The sequence below is a fragment of the Carassius gibelio genome, chromosome A23, assembly GCF_023724105.1.
Source record: "Carassius gibelio isolate Cgi1373 ecotype wild population from Czech Republic chromosome A23, carGib1.2-hapl.c, whole genome shotgun sequence".
NCBI lineage: Eukaryota > Metazoa > Chordata > Actinopteri > Cypriniformes > Cyprinidae > Carassius > Carassius gibelio.
The window spans coordinates 17,663,624-17,681,380 of record NC_068393.1 but is presented as its reverse complement, the minus strand read 5'-3'; the positions used below and the strand labels follow the sequence as shown (position 1 = coordinate 17,681,380).

Below are 17,757 nucleotides of genomic sequence, written 5' to 3'. Positions count from 1 at the left end.
TTGAAGAGACTCTTTATGATTAACAGTCTCTGTGAGCGGGCTTTCTGTTTGTGTGGGAGCTGGCAGAAATGAAAAGAGCATATACTGTACATCAAGCTGGAAGATCTATAACTGTGTTCTAATCACTGCTAACACAATTATGTGGAGCTACAGATTCTCAGCAAATGCTGTGGAAATGGCTGGAATAGTCCACAGAAAAATGAAAATTCTGTCATCATGTACACATATTACTGGTACTTTCTTTTCACAATTTCCACTATTTTCTCTTTTCCATACAGCAAAAGTGAATGAGGTACAGATGTTGAGAGGCATCAAAAATAACAAGTGCCATTACAGTCCATACGACTCATGTGCCGTATTCCAAATTCAAATTTCCCCGTTAAATCTGGCATTTTGTATTTGGTACAAATAACAGCTTATATTTTATCAGCTTATTATTTTGGAAGATTTGAAATATAACACAGAAGACATGATCCATGTTTATGGTCCTTTTATTGTGTTTTTTCATACTTTTCATTTCCATTCACATTTATTGCATGGGGGAAAAAAACAACTGCTAAAATATTTCCTTTAGTATTCTAAAGATTGTTGTAGCGTTGTGTTAAACGGTTTAAGCCACTTTCCATATTTTGACACAGTCGAGTCATTGTGTTTGTCTGCTCAGAGTTTGTTGTGAGCATTTGAAGCTGTTCAAAAAGCATGAGAACTGTTTCCCCAGGGAGCAAAGCTTTGTGCATAAATATTTAGCACAAATGGAAATAAAACAAAGTGCCACATGTTCTGTAATGCTATTCATGCAAACCAGCCTCTGATTCACATTCAGAAGTCTAATATTACCGAATTGTGTTTACGAATCACTTGCACTCTCTGAACTTGAATGTTGATAGTTCCAGAAATTTAAGCATGCTGAAAAACATCAGCTGTTTTCAGATGACCCCTGACCTTTGACCCCAACAAAAGGAACTGACCGTCTTTTTGCCTTTCTTTTAGCTTCCGTTATGAAACTCAGAATCTCATGAATTTTGGGATGCTATGCCTGATGGAGGCACAGATTTATTATTCAGCATGCCGGTAGGGTTCGGCCCACCACGGGCAGGGATCAGGAGGAGGTAGAGGAGAGAATGGGATCTCAGACAGGGTGAGGATGTGAATGGAAAATGAGGAGAGACAGTTCCCCCATACTTCAAAGTTTTTCAGTATGTTGAAGGGGAATTATCTCTCAATACTTGTGATATTTTTGACAAGGAACGGCGCGCCAAAACTTTTTTCTCTTCAAATTTAAGAGATAAACTCTCTTCAAAGCTTTGAGGAAAGTTTCTGTAATTGTTATATTAGACACCAACAATCCTTCCCTACAGGCAGCTAATCTCTCGTTTCAGCTTTCTATCCGTTTGACTCCAGCATGTCAAGAGCCTCTCCTCAATTTGGTCTCACTCTTTGAAATTCATCTACCATCCTTCGTTGACGCAAATAACCGAACTCTGTGGAGTCCCAAAGGCCTGCGTTCTTTGTGTTAGCAACTCATGCATCACCAGCCCTCTCTGACAGAGAGAAATATGCCATTTATTTTAGTTTCAACCTGATAGGGGAAGACACAGAGCAGAAGAACAACGGGGAAAAATGGTTCTCTTTGTGAATCATGATTCTGTCCACAGAATTCTGTCCAGGCTTCAGGCCCGAAGTCACTTTGTCAAACAGTAGGAAGTAATGGGCTATTACGGTACCCTTACATTGTGACACGAAGAGACTCTTAGTAATGATGGCTCTATACGCTCTGAGCCTGCTCAGCCTGAAGGCTGATAGGTTTCAGATGTGTAAAAGCACTTTTAGACAGCGTATGTTCGTCTTGTCTGGATACCACCTACACCTTCTGTCTGCTAATGATGTAATAGATTAGCAATCAACACTCACTGTCTTTCTCTGCCAGTCTTACTCACAAGTAGGTAAGTAGTCAGTTCCCTTGGGTTAACCTGGAGTAAAGTGTCTTAGTCATAGACACAGTGGTGGTAGTTAGGGTTTAGATTGCTCAACCTTGCAGTCACCTAGAGAACTAAAGTTTTAAATTGAATAGATCACTGTCATTTAAAAATCTTCTCCTCTGTTGATTTTAAATCTCACAGTCTCTTTCTGTTCACACTGTTTAACCATAAACCACACCGCATATACACAAACTTCAGTCATTCGCCATTGTCCTTGATGAGCCGAGAGCAATGGTTTGTTTGGTATTCCACAGATGCTCATCATGTGTGAGAGTATGCCGGGGTTTTAGTGTGTAGAGGAGCAGAGGAACATGAGGCATTTGCCACCCCACCATCCCATTACCTCAGCCTGCTCAGGCAGGGCTTTAACCTTGGCAGGCAGGCTGGAGGAGAAAGGGTAATTCTAACCTTTAAAACCTGCTGATTAAAGCTAGTTTTGTGGAATTCGATTCCACTTAATGCCTTTGGCCCTGAGCCCAGGGGCCTAGCATTAACATCAACAGACACTGTCTTCTGCCTGAGACACATGCACCCTCACACACACACACACACACACACACATTTGTTGTACTGTCACAGGCATGAGTGTGGGTAATACACATGCTATTCCTCCTCCTTATCTCTTTCTCTCTCTCTCTCTCTCCCTGCGTGCAGTGATATTGGGTAGTCTTAGTTGTACAATATTTCCTCTGTGTTGTTGTTTTTGTGATATTTTCACTTGTCTAGTTTGAGTAATTAATTCCCCCTTTCTGGGTCTGTGTATAAACTATTTTTGTTCATTTACAGCATGAAAAGTATTTTTAGAAGCCAAATTACCATAACTTTCTTTTTTGTGTGAAAAAACAACTGGTGTAAATAGATGTTAAAGTTGTTCCCTGTCAAGGGAACTTCGAACTGCGTCCTCTGAAGGGACACTATGGGGAACACCTCGTCGTGACCCGTGTCTGAAGCATACTTTGAAAAACGCCAATGTGTTGGCCGGCGACAGCCTCTGACGTCGCTACCGGCGCGACTATAAATACGCGCCCGTAGGACCCGTCACTTATCTTCTTCGTCTTCATTGACTGTTTTGTTTGAAGCGTGCATCTGAGAAACGACCAGAAGGGTAAGAGCGATCTATTATGGTTATCATGGCATCCACTAGCAAGGCGTTTAAACAGTGTGTGCATCCATGTCAGCGTTATTTGACACCTGATGACACACACAGTCTTTGCGTCTCTTGTTTGGGCAAAGAGCACGCGCGCGATGTCCTTGAGGGGGCAATCTGCGCGCACTGCGAGCGTTTTTCTGTGGAAAAGCTCCGCTCTCGTTTGTCATCTGGATCTCGTGGCTCAGGACCCGCCGTTGCCGAGGCACGGAGGAGAATGAGCTCGTGGGGATCGCAGGTGGATCTCGCTGAGGAGTTTAGAGAGGGACTTTCCTCTCACACTCTCCGGCGGCAAACGAGAGCGAACTTCGAGAGGAAGATGCGTTGTCATTAACCCTTTCTGACACTGAAGTTAGTGCTCTGCTGGGTTCTAACCAGAAAGAGCAGGAGATATTTGAGAGTGGTGAAGAAGCTGAGGCTGAGCCGCTCATTTCTCCTGCTCTGCGTAAGGGGAGCTGTTAGAGGTTATGGATCGCGCCGCGGCAAAAAAAAAAAATATTTATTTTTTTTTTAAATAAAATAAAAATAAATAAACTTGCCATGGAAGTGTGCCAGAAAGGTAACGTCGCGAGATAGACTCGATGAGTGTTATTTTTCTGACCATAGCCCGCAGCCCAGGTGAGCCTTCCATTCTTGCCTGACTTACATGCAGAAGTTGAAAAGGAATGGAAGAGGCCGTTTTCTCTTGCATCCATCGGTTTCAGCATACGAGTTATGCTGATATCGATGGCATGCACGAGGACGGCTATGAGAGGATGCCCCCTGTAGAAGAGATGCTGGCTTGCTATCTCTCAGTGGGGGAACATCCTCTCTAAAATCTCCCTCTTTGCCATCTAAGCCCTTCCAGGATACATCCCGCTTAAATGGTAAATCATACGCAGTAGCAGAGCCCGAACAACAAAGGGGTCCTGGCCCATCTCGATCTGAGGATCGAAGACGGGCGCAGAAGGCTAGTGTCGCGGCTCGTGCTCCTCCCCCGCCTGAGGGCAGGGGCAAGAGGAATCGCGGGTCACGAAGAGGTAAGCAGGGTCTGAAGAATGTGATTCAGACGGGGCAGCGTTCTCGTCTGGATCAGAGCGATACCTAGGAGTTTGTCACTTCCTTTTGGATGTTTTTAAATTCTGTTTCATTTCTCCCCTGCCTAATTCCCCTGTAGCCACCAGCGCTCCACCTGATCGTGGTTAGGTGGAAAGTTTCTCACATAACAGTCTCCTATCCTGGACCTATTATGTTTTTGGTTGGTCCTATTTTCATAGTGACCTCCTTACTGACGGTCCGGACCAAAAGGGGACGCCCCGTAAAGCGGGACTCCAGTACAGGAGGGTGGGTGAGTATGTAACCCTTTCTGCTTATGGGTGTTATGTTGCTGGTGGTTATGTCTTCTAACAGACTCTGTGAGTTTCCTTTTACAGTGCTCAGTTCCAGCCTTGTGCTCTGGCCACGATCACACGCTTTCGGCAGGCGGCCGTGCCGCGTGGGTTCGCCCCCCCAGGGCGCGACACCCACCGCGGAGCGAGTTCCACGTGCGGGAAGCAAGCGCTCTGCGGTTGCTCGTCCCACACCCCTCCCGAGGAGCCTGGCTGATCGTCAGAACTGGCATAGCACTGCAGGGAATATCATGGATATCCGGCCAGGTCACCCTGAGGGGCCGCCTGGCCGCTTGGCGCATCCGGGGAGGTGGTAGTTACGGAGTCCTTCTGTATGTACTGCCTCAGGTGATGCTCCCCTCGCTTGAGGGTTGGAGCTCGCCTCTCCCGTGCGATCCAGCGCCTCTGCGATGCTTAGGAACCTTTCTGTACACACGCTAAGCCTGTGTACTGTCTCAAAACCACATGGTGGTCAGTGTGCACGTGAACACTTTGCGCACTGTCTCAAATCCACGTAAGTGGTAAGTGTGCACGCAAGGCTCTGCGCACTTTCTAAAATCCTATACGGTAAGGGTTACGCGCCCCGCTTCGTTCCCTTTCTTAAGATGATTAGCCCCGAGGTTTCTTGGGCTTCATTCAACCAGTGTGTATTTGTTATACACCCCAAGCATCGCTTCCCTCAACATGAGGGGCTGTGTGGACTCCCGCATATTGTGGTCTTTTCAGATAGTAGGCTTCACCAGGCCTCTCTGATGGTGAGCTCCCACATACTGTGGTTGTCAGGTAGTAGGCCTCACCAGGCCTCCCTGGAGATTTAGCTCCCACATGCTGTGCGTTTCCACTAAAAAAAAAAAAAAAAAAAACAAGCTCCCACGGTTTGTGGTTGTCAGGTAGTAGGCCTCACCAGGCCTCCCTGGAGTCGAGTTCCATATTAACTTCCACTGAGGTGGTTATCAGGTAACCGGTAGTAGGCCTCTCTAGGCCTCTCTGTTGGTGAACTCCCACATATTGTGGTTATCAGATAGTAGGCTTCACAGGTCTCTCTGAAGGTGAGCTCCCACATACAGTGGTTGTCAGGTAACTTTTTTCTGTACACACGCTAAGCCTGTGTACTTTCTCAAAACCACATGGTGGTCAGTGTGCACGTGAACACTTTGCGCACTGTCTCAAATCCACGTAAGTGGTAAGTGTGCACGCAAGGCTCTGCGCACTTTCTAAAATCCTGTACGGTAAGGGTTACGCGCTCCGCTTCGTTCCCTTTCTTAAGATGATTAGCCCCGGGGTTCCTTGGGCTTCATCCAACCAGTGTGTATTTGTTATACACCTCAAGCACCGCCCCTTAACATGGGGGGCTGTGTGGGCAATTCTCGCGGTAGTTTAGCAGCGCTCCCCTTTTCTAAAAGGGTCGCCTATGAGCATGCTGCTCGGAGCTCGGAGTCCTCCTCTCATGGGAGACTGAATTCTCGTTTTTTTTCATCAGAGCGCTCCAGTACTACATACTGTTTTGAGACGCACTGTGAGAGCAGACATCCTGCTGAGGCAGGGGCTGAGGCTCGGGGAATGGCGCCTTCGCACCAAGGTGTTGAAGTAGAGTTAGAGAGATTGGCCAGACCTGGGTGGATCGGTTTTGCGGCTCAAGAGAGCGTCGCACTATCCCCTCTGGCTTCCTCTGACTCATCCAGCTCCATTGGGGCTGGACGCCATGGTGCAGGCGTGGCCGAGGCTTCATCTGTATGTTCCGTCCTCCAATTGCTCTGCTCCCGGGCCATTCCATCTACGAGCTGCTCTTATCAGAGTGCCACGAGAGCCCCTCCTTTGTGACAGGCAAGACTTGGTAATAAACAGTGCTAAGTTCTTAGCCGTATCCCTTTAAAGGAATCTTTCGTGATTCCAAGCCTTCAGCTCTACCCCGGGCCGAGGCCCTTCAGGTAAGTTGGGTATGTAGCTTAGGCCTTTGGCCATAAGGGATAATGTCATGGACAGCCGTCGAACCGTCCCAGGGGCGACTCCCGGTGAAATGGTAGAGTTGGTACTTAGTGTTTGCCATGATTCTGGCCTGCACTCCCCTCAGCATGGCGGCGTGGGTATACTGTTCCCCATAGTGTCCCTTCAGAGGACGCAGTTCGAAGTTCCCTTGACAGGGAACGTCTCAGGTTACGAATGTAACCATGGTTCCCTGAGAGGGAACGAGACACTGCGTCCTCTAGCTCCCTGCCATGCTTCGGACGCAAGCTTCACGAAGAAGATAAGTGACGGGTCCTACGGGCGCGTATTTATAGTCGCGCCGGTAGCGACGTCAGAGGCTGTCGCCGGCCAACACATTGGCGTTTTTCAAAGTATGCTTCAGACACGGGTCACGACGAGGTGTTCCCCATAGTGTCCCTTCAGAGGACGCAGTGTCTCGTTCCCTCTCAGGGAACCATGGTTACATTCGTAACCTGAGACGTTTTTGGGAAATTCTTGGTGGGAAAATGGTTTTAAGAACTCTCTCTTAACTGATGCTGTAAACTACACAGGGAACCATCCTTTGGCCCATTACTGTAATATTAAAGCTTAAATTTAGCAACAGAGCTATTATATTCAACTGTTATTTATTTTCAGATATCACAATTACACTCAAATAAAAATGTTAATCTCTGTTTACAACTCATTTGAACATATTTTCATAAAACTCATTTGCACACATCTTCATAAATACCTGTCTTCATGCCAGATTTATTCAAACACATATATCATTATAAATAGAAAAGCTGCTCTTTAGTGTTGTTTTATAGCTAACTAATAAATTGTGAACAGTAGCACTTAGCTGAGGTAAATGCCACGTTAAGTGACATACTGTTCACAATCTGTTTTATTGACATCTTTCCACAATTGAAACACTGATTGAGTGATAACATGGCTGGTGACATGATAAGACATGATACATTTTGGTAAGCTATACTGTATCTTTCAACATACCTTCTGATGCTCATTCATGTTTATTTTGTGCTGTAACTTATTAAAGTGGAAGAGACTCGCACTCCAAGTGGCTGCTTGAACTGAGGTGCTACAACAATTTGTCACGTCACATTTAAAGCAACACTACAAACTTTATCTGTGTTCGAAATGAGCAAAAATTTATATGATGAGCGAGTACATCATAAATTCTTCTACCAAACCACCTTTTTGACTTATCCCAAATCACTACAGTACAGTTACAATAAGTGATTATTTTTGGACTATTGCAGCCTGTTCGGTTCGTCACCGGATTAACACATACCTGCGTAAATCGCCATAGACATAAACTTGGAGAAGTAGCTCTGGTTAGAATGTTCTTCTGCGGGATGCGTGCAGTTCTGTTTATTAACCGCTAGAGCGCCAAAATGTACATAGTGTTGCTTTAACTTTTATAACTATTTTCCTGTTTTTAAACAGGAAAATTGTTTGTAAATAATGCAATAAGACAATAACGGAGTCATTTTTTCCAACTAAAGTCAGTTCATTGATGATTCAATGATGACATCATCCAGTTCAGCTCTCTTCCAATAGTGTCTGTGCAATCAGTCAGTCAAGCATCCTTAACCAAGCAAGCCAAAAAAGTCATCTAAAAGTTAAAAGCACCAAAATGGTCAATGGGACATGACCTTATAAACACAAAATCTGAATCAAAATTTCAATTACTTATTGTATCGTGTTGTGTTTTGGGGTTTAAAGGAAATGTCTGTGAACTTAACAGGTAATATCCTGACAGCAACATTTTTTCTGAAAATATAAAGCTTTCTGCACACAGAGGTGCATAAATGTTATTAGTGTGGAAAGGAAATAGGTAGTGATTGGCTATGGCAGTCAGAGTCGTAGTGACAGCTTGATAACTGCTTTAACCACCCATTTGGGTTCATTAGACTTGTTCTCCCCTGAAAGAGGCTGAAAAACTTGCAAGGACAGGATACATATTTGTGTCCATTCCACAGCCCTTAGGCAAGTCTATATGCCTGATTGATAATACAGAACTTTGAACTTAGTTTTTGTCTTTGTAATGAAATTGTGACTCTGCAGTATATCTGATGGCTCAAGATTTAATAACCAAAACATGCTTGTGAGGGTTTGCATGTCATGTACGCACATAGTTATCCTGATCTGTTCAGTATTGCTGAAAGAAGAGTAAGGAATGACAAATGTACATGTTCAAGTGATTGGTAATAGATTTGTCTTGATTATCTACAAGGTCTCGGCTCACTATATCACTCTACGAGGTAATTCATCAAGTTGTCCCCAATGCGCTCTCAAATTGTATGATTGAGTATTCCCAACTGGATTCACTGTCTGATAAATTATTCCTTGTGTAGCAAGTGCTAAGACAAAACTCTATCAAGGTTAGCGTGGGATTCGGTATAGCTGCTATAACAGACTAGACAAATACTCTGCAGTGTCTGGTTTCCCTCAGAGGCCTCAATCAGGGTACGCACAATATTTAATTTGACGCAAATGAAAATGAGGCTTTGAGGTATAAAATCTGAGTCTGTTTAATAAGACAAGACACTACAGGCAAAATGTTGCCAGTATTTTCTAGTTTATTAAGTGATATAAAGAGATTTCTGAAATCCACAATGTAAAAAAAAAACTTCAACTCTAATGTCAACAGAATGAAACACACGTTTTGAACCTGATTTTTTAAATTCTCACATTTCTGTTCTGGAAATGTATGAAAATTATTTAAAATTTCATATTTAAACATAACATTTCAGAAGACAAAAACAATTGTCTTAATGTACTTTGATCATCATTGCAAGAAAGTATTGCGATTTCTATTAGTTAAAAGTTTTACCCTATTCACATGTATTGGCTTGTTTAGATTGCACTGTTGAAAACTGTACAATGTATTAAATGGACTGTTTGTCTGTTCCTCACAGCCTCATTTTGATTCACATTACATTAAACAGCATCTACCATGATAAGATTCATTGTAAGCATGTAGTTTCACGACCACTCACAGTGTCACATCATAAAACAACAAATTGGTACCATACTTAAGATGCCATGGTCTGATTAAGTGTGCCTTCTCACATCATTATGGCCTAATGAGAGAGTCTCACATCTTTGGTAGGTTGGACACCTTGCCTTCATACCTGCCCGGCTGCCTTGATTGATGGCTTGGCATAACACCTGCTATGATGACTTGCACAATTAGCGTGTCCTAATCACAGCTCCACTGTCGGACCATGAAAAATCTGACCAAAGTGTTCATCCCCTCTGTTGACCATTACTGAGCCCTAGCAGAGCACATGGACGCTGGTTTTACACAAAAATAATCGTATTACTATCGGACAGAGAAAAATTCTGATCACAGCGTTTATGCCCATTTTCCAACCTGGTCAATTCATCTCAGATGATCCAGTGAAGGTTGCTTGAGCTTTTGTTTAAACTACATGGGGATGATCACCCAATTAAGCAACCAATTTTACCATTTTTAGACCACTTGAAAGACTATCCACTACAATTTATATCCCAAATGGCCCATTTCATAACAAAATCTCATCTATGGTCTGTTTTAGATGTGCACTGAGAACAGTTTGTAATTTGTAGTCTTGCTGTTGCTTCAAATGATGAGTTAAGTCAGATTGAGAAATGGAGAGAAGTCCTGCATGATTGTGGGAACGTAATTATGCCTTAATTGCTTGCCATTTGATGTGCTGTCATTTGTCACAGCTCACAGACAGCAAATAATGGCTTCTGTCATTGTCAGTTTGTCACATTGCCATGCAGCCTTGAGAAAGAATCAGCAAAAAGCTGAATGATATTTGTCTTGAATTACTGATAAGCTAGTCTGCATTAAAGGGTTAACAGTTTTCTTATTTTCTTTGTTGTGTGTATTATATTAAATGTTTTGGGAGGATGCAGAATGGTCAGCCTACCTGTTCCTGGTTAGTTTGTATGTGAATGTATTTTATAAACTGAATATATGCTCTGTTCAGAGACCAGAAGACCAATAAACAAAGGCTGTCTGAGGCTAATTTATCTACTTTCCAGTCCACTCAGTGGGAAGAAGAGTAAATATATATAGGCATATATATTGCAAAAATGTGTCAAAAATATAATGCACCTGACAAATAGTTTTAAACATATTTGTATTTCTTTCTTCTAGTGTCACGCCATTAGCTTAGCAACATGCTAAATAGATAAATCAGTTCAAGAGTTGAGCCTTTCTGTCTTGCATGCCACTCTGAATCACTTTGAATCCTATGTAGGCAACAGGCAGCTCGCTACATTTTGTAACAAAGTTATATTGTTGTGTATGTGTGTAAACTCTGACAGTATGCAGACTGCATGTGTGTAGCCTTTGGACGGTTTACATTAATTCTCGTATCAGCTCTGACAGGTGCTCCAGTCTGACATGGCCCAGGTGTCTTGTTTTTGCCTGCTGAACACTTTGTATTTCTTAAACTGAGTAAACAGAAGCTGCCTGGGGCTAATTTATTCACTCTCCTGTCCGCACAGTGGGATGAACAATAAGGAACTGCGCACACTGTCAATACTGTGGAACAGACGCTCATAGCGCCTGGTACATATAGCAGACATCCACATACAGACATTATCTGGACAAATGTGTTCTTGTATGTTTGGATCCAAAGCTGGATGGAAGACCTATGTAGAAAAGCAGTGGTGTTTGATGTACTTTTGAAATGAAGAGGCATTGCTTCCCTTGTCTACAGAAAGCCTTCCAGAGATCTCCTCTGTCTGTCTGTTCCTCTCGGATTAGCAGAGGAATACCTGTGAGAGACTCAGTGCTCTGCTGACTAAAGTGTTTGTTTGCCCAGACACCTGTGTTAGCACAAAAGACACACTCGCTTGTTTGTTTTATGCTCCTGCTGGTGATAGAAAGAAAGAGATAGACTGACTTTGGCTGAATGTTCTGTATGGAATACTGTCTTACTGCTATATGAATGCACTGTAAATAATGTATTTGGACCGGCTACAGTACATGATTTCTACGTTGCATGTTTAATTCAGCAATTTACTGTTATCATCACAAAAATTAACCTTTTGTTAGTATTTGAAATATATGCGCTATTCACACTACCATTCAAAAGTTTGAGGTCAGTAAGAAGTTTTAATGTTTTTGAAAGAAGTCTCTCGTGATGATTTATATAATCAAAAAATACAATAAAACAGAAATATTTTTTATATTATTACAATTTTACTAAACACAAATAACTGTTGTGTATTATGTTATATTCTAAAATGTAATTTATGCCTGTGATGGCAAAGGTGTATTTTCACCAGCCATTTCTCCAGACATCAGTGTCACATGATCCTTCAGAAATCATATGCTAATTTTGCTTATAATCAGTGTTGAAAACAGTTGTCCTGATCATAATTTTCCTGACCCCAAACTTTTGAACGGTAATTTATCTTAACTCTTTGCAATCTGATCAAATGATAAGTCATTAAAAATATGTAAAAAATTACGACTGATATTAACCTGTTTATAGTTTATTCATAACACAATACATGGGAGGTTAACTGAAGGGATACACTGTTCTGTGCAGTATGCTCTGTGTATATTGCTCCTTTTGGTAAATGTCATAAGTCATCCAGGGATTCTGTGCATATAGAAAACTGTCACACTGTGAACAGTATACACTGGTTAATAGACATCCATATTATTTGTTAGTATGGACCCATAGAATGTACTAGACTGATGTAAAAACCTATAGTATTAAATATAAAATATGTATAAAAAATGGTTTTGTAGAAACAATCTTGAAAACCAGAGGAGAGTGAGTTTCTCCTGCAGAGATTTGTTTTCTCTCAAGGTTTGATCATCCTCTCATCTATACCATGTTAGGAATTGTCAAGGCTCTTTTGAACCGATATTGTGAAGAGTGCTGTAGAAGAACTACCTGTACCTTGAATTGAACTATACAGTAGTTTCAATTGTACACTTTCTAATTTTACCTTTAGGTTTAGTCTCGCACAGCAAACAATGAACTCATTTCTTATCGTATTCCATATTAGCTTGTCATTGCACTATAACGGTGCCCATAACCTCCCTTAGAACTTCAAAAATCCATTATTTCATAGTGCATGGTGTGTGTGTATCTGCAGGCATGTGTGTACACGTGTGCATACATCCATGCAAATGTGTGTGTGTGTGTGTGTGTGTGTGTGTGTGCGTGCGTGTGAAAGAATGCTTTGTTTTCCAATTCTCGGCAGGTAAATAAATATTCCCTGTGTGAATTGTAGAGGATTTGTAACCATAGAAATGGATATTTGATTTATTCCAGAAAGAGCCAAGCTCTTTGACTTGAGTGCATGCAAACAATATGTTTTGGTGTGAAAGCCGGCACCCAGCAGCACAGCATCACAGATGTCTTCTCAAAATAACGACTCATTCCAACCCTGGCAGACCTCTTGAGTGTCCTGGCTGTTCCCTGGCCACATGGGCGAGTGTTGCTCATCATCCTGTACGGGCCACTAATGCCAGCAAATATTTTTGACTCGTTTGTATACATTATAAATTAGTTTGTTGTTGTTGAGTAGATCTTTTGAAGTGTCTGTTAAAGTAAGTCATTTTCTATTCAAGTTTAACACTGTCAGAGAGATGGATCCTCGTAACCACTACCATAACTTTGTTTTCAGACTTCGCCATTGTGTTCTCTACTAACTATGTGTCTGTGTGTGTGTTTCTTTCCCTAGTGTCTGTACGGCTGTTATGTCCACTCCTCCATCATCCCCACCTTCCACCGCAGGTGCTACTGGCTTTTACAGGTAAGACAGTCAGAGACTTGTCCCTCTTTTTCCCCTTTTTGTTTGGACCTAAGTAACACACCTTCAGGTGTAATTCAGCTCTAATGGAGACAGGCAGGGAGATTAAACATAACCTCTCAGCCTGCTGGAGTCTGAGCCTGAGACTGATCAAAGCTAACCTCGAAAATACAGCCCATCACAGGCAGAGGTCCAGGGAGGAAATGCATGCAGATGAAGCTTTAAAAGATCACAGACAATAGATATCCATGGTTTTTGGACATATGCAACAACCATCAATCATGAAACACAAAAATTATGTTACCTTTTTCAATCTAAAAGCATTTTACACTGATCAGAAAGCAATTTGATTTAACAATCTGAATAAGTATTACATTGACTGCAATCACCAATTAATGTTAAAAATGATGTTTATTTTCTAGGGTTCACTGTGATACAAAAGTGTTCTTAACTGGAAGAACATTAGTGATTCAGCACCAACATATTTACTACAGGCTTTGAAAAAAGGAAAGTGAAAGCTTGTGAAGCAACATTTCCATCCTCACAGAAATATTACTCTCAGTCTGTCCCATGTTGAGTTGACTCGTGTTCTGCTTCACTGCTGCTTAAGGTGCTCAATTTCTGTGTCCAGGACAGAGCAGGATGTTCCAGCATGACTTTGTCCTATACGTATGATATCTGTCTCCGGGGCCTGGCAGCACCCTCACTGTGTCCCATTAGAATCAGCTTCAGACGGGCCGCCCAGTGTCCATTTGCTTACTGTCTGATACATACTGCATAAAAATCTCATCAGTTTTGATCTTTTGACCATAAAATATAAGTGTAAATATGAAACACACTCATGGCGATCAATTAACATGTGAGTGGGCATCTATTCTGTCCTGAGCCAGACTAAAATGCTAATGTGCACCAGACTTTTTGTGGTTTTGTCAGAATTCTGTTTATGCAACGCTTGTACCAGAGTGCAGATTCATAAAGGTTACAAGGCCGCTAAGAATGCACATAACCCAATCCAAGGACAGTCAAGCCTCAAACAATGACAAAACTACATTTTCAGGGAATGTGATCACAGAGAAGGGGCAAAAGAAGGGGAACATGTAGAGAGCAAAGAGACTGCAAGTGTGGCTGTCTTTTTATCCAGTCCAGATCTTCTATATTGAGAAAAGTCTCAGTAATAAGACAGGGGACGAGAGGAGGTAATGAGAAAAGAAGTCTATGAGGAATCTTGGCACTCCTTCCCTCTAAAAAGTCTTTCCCTCAGATAGTGACTCATTCTTCCAGGCATGTCTTTGTGGTATTGCGCAGCTCTGCTCTTCTCGCTCTGCATAATGGCAGAGATCTGCTGAGGGGTCTTATTATTGCCACTTACCCATAATGCTTTGCACCTCGTTGGTCCTTCTAAAAAGTTTTCACTCATGCAGAATAGACTGTCTGGGAGAGGGAATGGCTGTTTAGAGATTTGAGGTGTTAAGGGCATATTATCTCTCACACACACACAGCACACACACACACACACTCCCTCTGTGACTGTCCTGGTCCTGCACTTGATTGATTTAATCGCTCCACGTCTCATTCTCTTGTTTAGTGCTAATCGAATGTAATTGCTCGGCTCTCCTTCTTCATCTAATCCTACATTACAGAGCTGAGGTGTGGCAGCCGGGGACACAGACCCGGATATCATTATTATATTAATACAGCTGAACGTGAGGCCACACTTCATTTGTCTTCCAGGGTGGCAGATCTTTAGAAAGTGGTCAATAAGCTTTGCTGAGACCTCTTTATCGTGCAAAAGGAGAGCTGTGCTACTGTATGTTGGAGAATGATATGATGCATAAGAGGGAATATTGTCCAGATTAATCAGGAAACTGACAGCAAACCTGCAACCGCCTCCACCCCCATGTCTCTCTCTCTGTTTATCTCTCTCCCCGTTTCTGTCTTCCTTCTTCCCTCCCGAGCCTTCTCCCCATGATTGATGGCAAGGTATGGATTCTCCGTTGAGGATCCGGATGAGTTGGACCTTGTTTTTCTGTATTCATCTCCCTGTCCCACTTCACATACATGTTCATTAAAATAAACAAGCATGCTCATATATAAGGAGAGATGGATGCTCTCTTTTTCTTACACACACCTCCTGTCAGACCCACTAAATTTGGCATAGAGCGCCGGTGTGTTAGGAGCTAGCTGTGTTGCTGAAAACTTGTTAAACTGTGATCAGTTATTCAGGTGCTCCAAAAGAAGTGCACTTTAAAGAGTCGAACCAGCTCACCTCGTCATCTTCTTTTTATTTGTTTGTGGTCACTAGGCCAGTGTAAATTAGCCTGAGGCGTGAGGCAGACTCTTCCTTTTTGTCCGGACAGGCACTACTCTGCATTTATTTATTCATAGACAGTTGTTTGTGTAGTCATACCAAATGTGTGCTCAGCACGCCCTTGACTGCACACTTTCTAGGCCTAGACTAATGTATATTTAACGTTGCTTACGCTCCCAGACAGAGTCATTTATGAGACGAAGCTCCATTGGACTGTTTTAACAGATGGGGACATTAATACAGCCCATGTTTGCTTGTGTTTGTTATTGCCGGATTGTTTAGGGTGCTGAATACACAAAAGAGAAATGATGGCATATTGATTTCAGTGCTGTGGGATTAATGTCTGTTATGAGGTGTCAGTGTGGTGAGTTAAAAGTTTATGCTGTCACATGGATCAGCGGCTGAGTATTGATTGAGAAGTCTTTGAACTCATTACTTGTGGCTACTGTAAGAGAACACGTGAATAAGTTTGACTCTTTATGTGTGGTTGCTGGCCCTAGATGTGTGAATTATATAGTATAGGAGTAATTTAGATGCTGGTTATTAGCTTTATAAAAGCTGAAGGTTGTGTTTACTTCTATAGTATTCTGTTAGTATTTACAAACAGCGGTGATAAAGTGTTAAGGGCAAGAGTATGTCTCGCTTTAAAACGTAATTGTACACATGGATCTCAGTCCAGGCGTGTGCATTAATATTCAGTTGCTGTTCATTCACATGCCTTCTTGACTTATCAAGCTTCTGCACTAATAGGTCATGCATGTTGCAGAAGCCCTATACAAAATAACAAATGTTGTATTAACAGCCAACTGGAGGTCAACATCTTAAAGCTTTTAAATGTAGACTATTAAACTATTCTGGTTATTAGTTGGTAGTTGATTTTGTAGTTTGTCCACCTACTGTATATGGCTAGATGCAAATGAATAATTTTATCTGGGTAGAGTAAAGATTAAGTTAAATGTATGTCTTATTGTTATGTTGTATCATTTTTGGACAATAATGCCTCTAAGGTGCACGTGCTAAATAGGATTGTTGACATATAACTTTAACATATACATATTAGAATTTCATATTTAACAAAAAAAAATTTCAAGGTGTTATGAGTCAGCTGTGTCAGAAAGTTTTCTCAGGGTTATACTGTACCTGAGCAAAATGTGTACTTTTAGAAAAAATATGAAAATATGGTATTTTTAAAACTTACTGTCCTTTGCAAATATGAATAATATTTATTGTTTATTAATTGAATACGTTTTATTGTTTTATTAGTGCTTATTCAAAAAATTATGTCAAACCTTATATGTATACTGTTTGTTTTAAAAATGTTATCTACATTCTCAAGCCACTTACACCATTTTTCACTTTAAGCCGTTCAGAAAACATCAAAATAGTTTTTTTAAGAAATTGATTATTCATCACAAAATAAATTTATTCAAGTTATTATTCATATGAACTGCAGGTTGTATTTTGAATGAAATGAGTTCTCTGTTGCTCTTTCTTTAGACTTTCTCTCTGAATCTCTCCCATTATTTGTGTTTTGGCACATGCTTTCAGTCTTCCGCAGAGCTTCTATGTCAGTGCTACATAAGGCCACATCAGAGTAGAGCACATGGGACCCCCTCTATAACAATCCCCTCATCCGTAAACATCAGTGTCTCCCTGTCCCACACCTGCCTCCACCTGCTCTTCATCATAGCAGCAGTCCAATTTCCCGTCATTGTGCATCAGTTTTCCAGAAGCCCGCTCTCTCACCTCCATCCATCTTGGCCCACAGCCTCTGTCTTACACACCTTCCAACTCACACACACACAGACACCCCTCTTACACACAATGTATGTATATTGTGTAGCCTTTCTCACACACTCGGCATAGTAAACACATTTATATTCATGATGCTTTATGTTATTTATCCTAGTAGGACATATTCCTAGATCAAAATACTTCAGGAGTAGTCCAACCAAAAATGAAAATTTTGTCATAATGTATTCACCCTATTGTTGGTCCAAAACCATTAGACTTAGGTTTCTTAAAAAAATTACCTCATTTTAAATTCCAGGTAACCAAAACTAAAACAATGAATCATATGATGTCTTGTGAAGAGAGACAAATAACTTTATATGATGAACAGATTACATTTAGGCTTTTATTAACATATAAAAACACATTCACAGAACACATCACACACCATAAACTTCGAAGCTTAAAACTTGATTTGTG

General features: G+C 41.6%; 1 protein-coding gene across 7 annotated transcripts in view; it reads left to right on the top strand.

Annotated features, from left to right (window-relative positions):
• Positions 1-17,757, top strand: part of LOC127944769 (calmodulin-binding transcription activator 1-like) — a 355,510-nt gene that overhangs the window by 281,381 nt on the left and 56,372 nt on the right. For all 7 annotated transcript variants that reach the window (XM_052541008.1, XM_052541007.1, XM_052541006.1 and 4 more), the window contains one exon: positions 13,170-13,241. In XM_052541008.1, coding sequence (XP_052396968.1) covers positions 13,170-13,241 — 72 coding nt within the window. The remainder of the gene's footprint in view (positions 1-13,169; positions 13,242-17,757) is intronic.